Source organism: Sinocyclocheilus rhinocerous, unplaced genomic scaffold (genome assembly GCF_001515625.1).
Source record: "Sinocyclocheilus rhinocerous isolate Xijiao unplaced genomic scaffold, SAMN03320098_v1.1 scaffold584, whole genome shotgun sequence".
NCBI lineage: Eukaryota > Metazoa > Chordata > Actinopteri > Cypriniformes > Cyprinidae > Sinocyclocheilus > Sinocyclocheilus rhinocerous.
In genome coordinates, this window is record NW_015630348.1 from 973,062 (window position 1) to 983,234 (window position 10,173).

Consider the following 10,173-nt stretch of genomic DNA (forward strand, 5'->3'; position numbering starts at 1 on the left):
CATTTCATTACACCAAATACACAAAATAATGTTCTTTTTAGCAACATCATATGACCCGATATCTCTATATATTTCTGATAACATGAAAAGAAACAACAGCAGTAAGTACAAGTAGACGTAATATTAGTGCGCGATAACTTTAGCCCTCCCGCTCGTGTTTTGATGCCGACAGAGGGATCCGCCCATTTATCCTTCTCTTGACTTGGGGGGTAATCTGGTCAGAAGTGGTCGAAAGTTGACAGAAGAGACGGATTAAAATGCCAAATGTAAACTTGTGATTCGATCAAAAACGCATCTTAATACCAAGTGTAAACAGGGCTGATTATCATAGACTACTTCCCTGTTTACACCTGGTATTAAGATGCGTTTTGGTAAATCGGATCACAAGTGGACAATGGAGACATACCCGTTTACACCTGGCTGATCGAACGCATTTGACCACATCAGCGTCTACACCACGAAAGCAATGACGAAAGGCATTGACACCAGTGTTTCCGGAGTTTAAGACACATGCTTATTCAATAACAGTTTTTTTCCCTATTTGGGCTCATGTATATGGTTTATTTTTTAAAGATTTTTCAAGCTTTTCCAACAGTTTTTCCAAGGCATTGCTAGATGCCGGTGTTTCCTGTCATAGCTATGCAAAGATTTGATTTAAAAAACAGTATAGCGATTAAAGTATTTCTTGCTATGATTTTAAATCAGTATTTAACCTCAGAACGATCTCAAAGTAAAAATAACTTCTAAAGTCTGATTTTGTGGTGGCTGTTATTATTATAATCTTAATTCAAGTGATGAAGGATTTCGAAAGTCTGACATCAGTGTTGAGTCCTACTGTAAGGTTAACCCTGCCTGCTTTAAATGTTTTAAAATGATTAGTTGAAAACATTTGTTAGAAATGTAGAAAAGCAACCAAAAGTAATCAAATGTAATCAGTTACATTACTTTATTGAAGTATTTGAAAAAGTTACACTACTTTTTACATTTTAAATAGGGTAACTTGTAATCTGTAACCTATTACATTTCCAAAGTAACCTTCCCAACACTGTTGATCAAACGTGACAGTTTACATTGTTACAAAAAATATATATTTCAAATAAATGCTGTATTTTGAGAATTCTAAAAAAATATTGTTTTCACAAAACTATTAAGCAGCACAACTGTAATAATAATGCAAAATGTTTCTTGATCAGCAAATCAGCATATTCAAATGATTTCTGAAGGATCATGTGACACTGAAGACTGGAGTAATGGTTCTGAAAATTCAGCTTTGCATCATCAATATATTTTAAAATACATTCAAAAAGAAAACACTTGCAATTTAGAAAACATTGAAACAGTTTCAATTGAATGTAATTTGATAATCTGATAATTTGACTGCATTTTACTGTATTTTAAATAAATTTAGCCTTGGTGAACATAAGAGACTTCTTTCAAAAAAACTTTTTTCTCCAGTTCCTTGCTGTTCAGAGTGCTGTTTTCATTTTCTCACTTTAACTGAAGACTCCTGAGCTTCTAGCCATTCTTTAAAGGCTCACTAATACAGAAGTCCACCAAGGCCATTTTTTACAACAATATGTCGCCACATTGAGTCACATGAAGGCACCAATGACAAGAGAGAGCGCAGAGTGATATGAGATATGAAAGTAGCACTGGTATGCTGCCATGGAAAACATTTGGTTTATTAAAACAATATATTTGACCACTGACTGCTTTAATGAACCAATCTAAACCAATATACTTTGTATATACAGTAGATGGATGTAATGCATATACAAATGTTGGTTGCCTAGTGGTCAAAAAAACACTTTTTGGGGTTATTTCTGTATACTAATAGTTCATACAATATACATTTTTCAAATATATTTTGTGTTCCACAGAAGTCATGAGGGTGAGTAAATGATGATTCTTTTAATGAAAAAATATTTTAATTTTGGGGTGAACTGTCCCTAAAAAAAATCATTTGTTTGTCAAATCATTGAGAGTAGACACTGATTTCAGTAACATCTCAGCTATGCTAATGATTAAATGACTGCATTCAGCGTCATTCGCACCTCATGGCATTTTATTCCGCACAAAGCCTATTATTTGGTTTTTTAAATGTCCATTTCAGACGGAAAACAGCATAAGCATGTAATAGAGAGGAGGGTGAGAAAAACAGAGGGAGCGTGAGAGAGACGAGGTGGTCTAAAAAGTTATTTTCTAGGCACATTGATGAAAAGCAGTATGCTTGCTTTAGATATCCATGGCAACCTTATGCTATGAATTGAGTCTGAAAGATGCATGGTAACACAGCAGATACACTCTTTATGTTTGACAGAGGCGCTGAGCGTGTGAGAGTGTTTGTCTGTGTGTGAGACTGAAAGGGACTGTGTGACACTGTGTGTTTGTGTGTGTACAACGGGGAGAGAAACAGAGTAAAAGAGGCAGAGGGGGTAAACAAGGACCCGGGCAACTTGCCTAAATCCTGCCTGTCTCACAGTGAGTTTGCTAAATGAATATCTAATTTGCAGTGGGTCTTAGGTGGAGCGGAGAAGAGAACATGCTGTGCCTTTCATTTAAAACCGAGCTATCTCAATACAGAGATAACAGAGAAGCAACAACAGGCTGAAGAAGGCCTAAGAGCTACTGGGGTTAATTGATAAATGTTCAATTTAAGCTCAGATGATGTTCTAAACCTACATGATTTATTTTTTGTCCATGGAACTCAAAAGGAGATTTTTAGGAAAATGTCCAGACTGCTCTTTTTATACAACAAGAAAAAGCCCAAGCCGTCCCATAAAAGCCATAGAAACATCAAATCATAAGGAGCAGAAAAAGTATTTTTAGTAACTTAATTGATTCAAATATCATCACACATTTAGTAAGAGCTATGGATGAAAGCAGAATTAAAATGATTATACACATATATTAATCTATCAAACTGATACCAATTTTTGGTTAAACTATAAGAAGCAGTTCTTCTGAAAAATATTAATTGTTCACACTTTAAATCTGTGACTTGAATATCACAAGAGATGGAAATATGCATTTCATTATAATAGATTTGTTGACCTGTATGGTGTAGAGAATTCAAATCCAATGCCAATCAGAACAACAAGCCTTTAGAAGCTAATAAACGTGGATTTTTATATATTTTTTAGTCTGTGTTCTATTTAAACATGGACAACAAAAGCAGCCTGCACACTGATGTGTATGCTTGTTAGACTGGTTTTTATTTATTGTGCGAATGAATCTTCTGCTTAAATTTCTAGGGCCACATTTTGAAATGTGCTTTGAAGACCTTTGTTAGACATCTACCTTAAACATAGATTCTCATAATTTGCCTCCAATTTGCTTCTGATGCCAGATGCCATAGAACCTGCACATAAAGAAGACAAACATTCCCTAAATACAATATAGTTAAACAATGATAATACACTCGTGACTCATGTTGGGCAGCAGTATATTTTAGTATTATTTATATACTATTATAGTATTTATTAACATTTTTATGAGTTTTTTATATTTATGTTAATTTTAGATTAATTTTAGAAGTAATTTATTATTATGTGCTTGTCATTTTTTTAATGTTTCTATCTAGATTTAGCTTTTTTTTAGTCTAAGTTTTAGTAATTTTAGTATTTCAACTTAAGTTATTTCAATTAGTTATTAAGGCAACATTTCTAATTTTAAAAAAACATTTCAATTTTTTAAATCTAATATGTATATTTCATTTCACTTTCAGCTTTATTTTCAGTTAATTTCAATTAACAAAATCAATTTTTATTAGTTTTAGTTAACAATAACAACCATGTTGGGCAATAGTGTTGCTATTGTGCCGATAATCAATTATTTGTAGATTAATGACATTTCTTGATAGCAAGGTTTTATATCTTAATTTTTTTCAACAGAAAAGCTATTTTAATCATAATAGTATTTTATTCAAGTAGAGTGGTAACATTAATACTCTCAACAACATTAGAAATGTTTTAAATGTTGTGTCTTGTTCTCTCAGCTGTTTTGAATCAGAACACGTAATTTATGAATGAATTATTCTTTTGAGTAGGTTCCTTTTAATTAAACGGGTAAGCAAAACAGTTTGAAATGTTTTGGCATGTATTGCAGTGTAAGTAGCACTAAGGGTTTATCTTAGCAAATTTTTAGTAGTTTATAGCCTTGCCAGGTGCATTTTTTGAGGAGCTTTTGTGATACTGCTCTGTGAGGAGGGAAAAAAAAACAAAAAAACAACAACAACATGGTTTGTTAAAATTTTGATAATATTTAGACTGTTGGCTTACATATGTCTCATCTTCTTGTTGGCAAGGTAGAGCCAAGAACTTAACAAGCTGCTTGACTGGTGTTCATCTGCAGGTTTGGCTCGCTCTGGTAGGCTAACAGCGGAGGCAATCTGACAGCCTGTTCTCCAAGAGTGGGCTTAACATTGAATCGTTCTGTCAAAGAAATATACTCTACAGTAAAGCATCCTTCCCCAAGACATACAAATCTCAGGGCAAATAGAAAGATTCGTGGTGTGTTACTCACTTGGGTCTTGTGTTCTCTCCTCTTTTCTCTGTTCTATGTGTCTGTGTATGATCGCAAGGACCTTGCGCTGGTTGGAGATGATGTTTGGTTCAGCTATAACCTCACTGAGACTCAAGTTGCTCTTTATGGCCACTGAGGCTGTGGCTCGAGCCACCATAGGCAACTGGTCTTGATAAGCCTTATCTGTGAAGCCTTGCTCCACCTTCTGGATGGTCTGGATCCTACAGGAAGCATACAACAAGCCAAATGTAGACAAGGTGTGAGATTAATTAGTCCTTAACCTTTTGAAGCATTTGTGACGCATTACAAAAGCATGGCTGCAAGCCAATTTGTTTTACACACCTAAAGCATGTACATGCAGATGAAGCGGAATTAGGCCTACATATCCATCCTGCAAAACGTATCCTCCCTTTCATTTGAACATAATTGTGTCTTTTGAAAATTAAAAGTGAGCTTTATATACCAGAATGGAGAAAAACTAAATGTGAGTATTTGAAAACAATGCCTAAAGGGCTATTTGGCTAATATTTGATTTACATTATCTGATGGGAATGAAAAATGCATAAAGAAAGTAAATATGAAAGCTCACCTTCTGTTGGTCAGGAAGGTGTAAATCTCTTGCACGAGAAGCTCTGCAGCTCCAGGTTTACAGTGGATTGTGCCATCTATGACCTCTTTCATCAGACTGATGTTTTGCTTCTCAAAAAACTTTTAAACAACCAAAGGTGTATTACAGAAAATATCTTTATTAAACAGCTAGATCTTTATTAAACTGGCATGGTTTAAGAAAAATAGGCCAAAGCACAATAAACATATCATGAAAATAAATAATCAGTTATTTCATGTCACTTTTATCATTTCTTGTATCAAACTCACTCTCTCAATCTGGGACCAGTTGGATTGTTTGGCAGCCAGTGAAGCTCCATTATCATAGGAGTGCATATGAAAATCCCTTGGGAAGTACCAGGAAAATATTTCAGCCACTAGGTATCCATTGGAAAGGTCTCTTTGGTCAAAAGACAACAAGGCATGTAAGTACATTTCATATTTAGTAGTAATTCAAAGTCCTTTCAATTTTGTTTATTTTTGAAAAACCGTTTTTGAACCACATTTGTTATATTTTTCATGAAACCAGATGTTAAATATTAACATTTTATTCAAAATGAACAAAATCGCCGGATGTTGACTAAATAGCGAAATAGAGTACTCATTGGGGAATTGTAAATGAATATTTATTGTATTTGATTAGAAAACTAAACTAACTAGCTACATAGCACTTGCAAGCTTTTATACAAGTACAAATATATTGATATCCCCTAAATGGCTCAAATTTTTGGGATTTACGGTATCTTCTCTACTCACCTGCGCACGTTTTTTGGGAAAAACGATAATTCAAGACTCTGCAGCCATTTCAAAACCTCTCGTGGTAGACCAGCCTTCTTAGGGGACTGCGAATAGGCCATTTCTTACTATAGGTAACGACAGAAACGAGGATCAGCCTGTTTGTTAGAGGAAAAAGACAAGCCCCTTCGGCTCATTGTTTACAGTCGCATGGAAACAAGCTTACTGACGACACGCGCTGGAATTGATGTGCTGCCACCTGCTGGCAGATCATATGTTTGATTTGTAGAACATTCGACCTACTGTGATCTTTTTTACACTATGGAAGTCAATGGCTACCGTCAACTGTTTACCAACATTCAACTTGATGCAAATCATGACAAAATTGTATTTATTTATTTTTTGGGGGGGGAGAACTATCCCTTTAAATAAACACTGGAATGAGATATTTTCAAGTCTAACAAACGTTGCGAAAATGAACCATGGTTTTATTGTAGTAAAAGTGTAGTAACCATGTTTTTTTGGGCGTATTGATTACCATTTGTATAACCACAGTTTTACTACAAATACCATGGTTAAACTATGGTCAGTGTAGCAAAACCATGGTTAATTTGTGTGTAGGCCTATATTTTATTTATTAAAGTAAGATAAACAAAATTGGGTACCAGTCACAAGTTTATTTATATACCATCACTGGCATATTCTTGTTAAATCAGGCCACAGACACGAAGTCAATACAGTAATACTAAGCAAACATAAGGACATTATCTATATTGTAGAAAGTTCTTCATGGCTTTAGGGAGGGGCAAATGTGGTAGAAGGTGCAGTCGGGAACGTCCCAAACTCTCCCTGATTTGCTGACGGCACAGTTGACGCAGAGAACGGGGTGTCGCTGTAAATGAAACAATACTGATAAAAGCTGATGCAGTAAAACACATAAAAGTCAAAACATCAGTGACTTTTGAGTCTATCATGCTGCTGCACATGTAACTCACCTTCATAAATCAATAGGAATCCCTCTGTAAGGCTCCCTGGAGGAGCAGCCTCCACGGGCCGCTTATACTCCAGGTTGCGTGCATTTACATCTGCCCCAAATTCTAGCAGGAGCGTCACTATGCTTATACAGTCTTTCTGGGCTGCTGCATGAAGAGGACTCTCCAAATGTGTGCCTCTCTGTACATTTGCACCTGTGATGGTGACAATTTTGTTATATAGTAACACAGCATAGGTTATTTTCCAAATATTAAGCACAACTGTGATCTACCTGTAGGAGTGGGTGATATATCACTTAAAACAAATTGCCTAGCTTTTATGTAGTGTCTTACAGTTATGATTCTAGTATTTATGTTTATTTTATTTATTAACAGCATTTTTATTTATTGCTATCGTATTTTGTTTGATCAATATTTCAGTTTTCATATTCAGTTTTGTTATAAACTATTATAGAGTTATTTTCATAACTGCTTATGCTTATTTATACCTGTAAAGCACTTTGTGTTGCATTGGATTTGCTGAAAGGTGATTTTGGTTGAAATCAAGTTTGATTGATTGAACCGGAATTGTGAACATGAATTTGCATTCTGTGATGAGATTAAAAGAGTCATTTGAGTCGATTCTTTTTATGAACCGTTTTCACTCATGTTAACTGGTTTAATTCAGTCTCTGAATGAACTCACTAAATCTGTCAGAGCGGTTAGACATAATTAACTCCACCTTATTGTTACTTTCAGCATTTTCCATCTTTAAACGAATCTACTTTTTATGTACTTAAGTCTTGTGAAACTTAACTGTAATTTCAGGCTGGTTGTGTCAAACTGACCGTCCACTAAATTTGAAAAATTACAGTTAGATTGTCATGAAATTTGTTTGTCCCTACTTTTCAGCACAGTTAGTTAATAGAGTGAATTTGGATTTGTTCACCTCCATCGAGCAGCTTGCGGGCACATAAGAACTCCTGACATCGACAAGCACTGTAGAGAGGAGTGCCCATGTGAGGGATTTCATAGTCCACATCCACACCCCATGCAATCAGTGCCTCCACACACTTGCTGTGGCCTTTGAACGAGACCATAAAGCCATGTCATATTAAAAACTTAGAGAGTCTATTAGCAAGTCGGCTAATTCGGACTAATTTTGATTTGTGCAGGACTATGGTACTATAATGCCAGTCTTATACCCACCCCTGCTGACTGCCTCATGGATGGGTGAAGGCTGGCATAGAGCCAGGGCCTCTGGTCTGGCGTCACTCTGCAAAAGCAGCTCTAGACATTCCAAACTGCCAGCTGAGCAGGAATTAAACAATGGAGTCACTCCATCTATAGTTGTCACATTAACCTGAACACACAGACATAGAATACAAGACAAAAGAACAGAATGTGTCATGAAATTATATGATCATCATCAATAATATAATATAATAATGACAAAAGAAAATAAAATGAGTATATTAAAAATAAAAAAATAAAAAGATATTTCTAGAATTAATAATTTAATAGATATATTTAATCATCATCATCATCATCATCATCATCATATTTCAGTGTAATAAAGCAAAAATCTTCCACTGTGTTACAAAATGCTAAACTCAGTAACACAAGCCTAGCCTGCTTGTCACGACCTGTGAAATGAACAAAAGAACAGAATGTGTCATGAAATTATATGAAAAATGCAACAGCTGAACACAAATGTTTACAAAATGTTTCATCCCCTGTTTTATGGCTTAAGTGTTTACCAGATTATAAGGGTTTGCTGTAACTCATGTATTCGAATAGACAAAATAATAAAAAAAACATAATGATAAAAAATATAATATATAGTATATTAATAATATAATAATGACAAAATAAAAGATATAATGATTATATATATAAAAAGAAAAAAGTAAAAGATAAAATTTAGATACCATTTTCAATTTAATAGCAATTTCTGGGTGAACAATGTTTCTAAACTACACAATTTTTTTCTGTGTAGAATTAATAATGAAATAATAATTGATAATTAAAAAATAATTGATAGATAAAAAACAAATATAATATTATTTAATGCATATAATATAATATAATATAATAACGACAAAAGAAAAGATAATAATGATTATATAAAAATAAAAAGATATTTCTAGAATTAATAATTCATTAGACATATTTATTATGAATAATCATCATCATCAATAATATAATATAATAATGACAAAAGAAAATAAAATGAGTATATTAAAAATAAAAAAATAAAAAGATATTTCTAGAATTAATAATTTAATAGATATATTTAATCATCATCATCATCATCATCATCATCATATTTCAGTGTAATAAAGCAAAAATCTTCCACTGTGTTACAAAATGCTAAACTCAGTAACACAAGCCTAGCCTGCTTGTCACGACCTGTGAAATGAAAGTGTTACCAATCAGCCCTGCAGAGACTAACGTTGGCTCCAGCATCTATCAGGGCTCTGGCACAGGCAACATGGCTCCCTATGCACGCCTCATGAAGAGGGCTAACGTGGTCTATTGTCAGCATATTCACGCTGTGGCCCTGAGGACAGTTTAAGAGAAATGAATATTGCATTAGAATGTGTAGGATTCTTTTATTCCAGATGGTGGCAGCAATGCCCTTCACTAGCGTGCATGATGGATTACAGTGTTCACCTCTACACTAAATGTGTATTACATTACTTATCCGGTAGAGTGCATGTGACTACAAGATATAAATACTACACATATTAATACAATTACGTATTTCTTATCTTACAGTTCAACTAAAGGTCATTTAAATGAGAAACTACCTGTGCAATGAGGGTCTTGAGAGCCAGCAGTCGTCCTTGGCTGGCAGCATCATGAAGAGCAGAGCGGTCGGCCCAAGACCCTGGAGAAGAATAAAAACAGTGATTTGCCAAACAGGAAATTTAGGAATTTTAAAATATGAATACTATCTTATATATATACATATACACAGATATACACATTGAGGCCCCAAAATCTTAGTATAGTGGAAATCTTTCTATTTTATATTTTCTAATTTATTAGAAACGATTTAATGTTTTATATGTTTATTGAATTGTTTTAATAATAATGTTATATATGTTGAAATATATTTTATCTTTTCAATTCTCTAGAAATATGGTATCTTTTTCTTATTTTGTTATTTATATATATATATATATATATATATATACATATATATATATACACATATACACACACGATTAATCTCATCCAAAATAAAAGTTTTTGTTTAAATAAGAGTGTGTATGAGTATATTTATTATGTATATATAAATACAAACACATGCATGTATATATTTAAGAAA

General features: G+C 33.8%; 2 protein-coding genes across 4 annotated transcripts in view; both read right to left on the minus strand.

Annotated features, from left to right (window-relative positions):
- Positions 1-2,959: 2,959 nt before the first annotated feature.
- On the minus strand, positions 2,960-6,647 carry LOC107740120 (spermatogenesis-associated protein 4-like). Of its 2 annotated transcripts, none has more exons than XM_016552435.1 (7): positions 6,629-6,647; positions 5,887-5,993; positions 5,401-5,530; positions 5,114-5,232; positions 4,525-4,745; positions 4,281-4,433; positions 2,960-3,361 (listed from the first exon to the last, which is right to left on the minus strand). In XM_016552435.1, the coding sequence occupies exons 2-6, from the start codon at positions 5,985-5,987 to the stop codon at positions 4,321-4,323; spliced, it is 684 nt and encodes a 227-aa protein (XP_016407921.1). In that variant the 5' UTR covers positions 5,988-5,993; positions 6,629-6,647; the 3' UTR covers positions 2,960-3,361; positions 4,281-4,320. The 2 variants fall into 2 exon arrangements, with proteins under 2 accessions (XP_016407921.1, XP_016407920.1); XM_016552434.1 differs by lacking the exon at positions 6,629-6,647 and adding an exon at positions 6,092-6,192.
- Positions 6,505-10,173, minus strand: part of LOC107740119 (ankyrin repeat and SOCS box protein 5-like) — a 5,946-nt gene continuing 2,277 nt past the window's right edge. For both annotated transcript variants that reach the window (XM_016552432.1, XM_016552433.1), the window contains exons 2-7: positions 9,650-9,729; positions 9,292-9,399; positions 8,046-8,199; positions 7,786-7,920; positions 6,861-7,052; positions 6,505-6,757 (exon numbers count right to left, since the gene is read on the minus strand). In XM_016552432.1, coding sequence (XP_016407918.1) covers positions 6,630-6,757; positions 6,861-7,052; positions 7,786-7,920; positions 8,046-8,199; positions 9,292-9,399; positions 9,650-9,729 — 797 coding nt within the window. In that variant the 3' untranslated portion in view covers positions 6,505-6,629. The remainder of the gene's footprint in view (positions 6,758-6,860; positions 7,053-7,785; positions 7,921-8,045; positions 8,200-9,291; positions 9,400-9,649; positions 9,730-10,173) is intronic.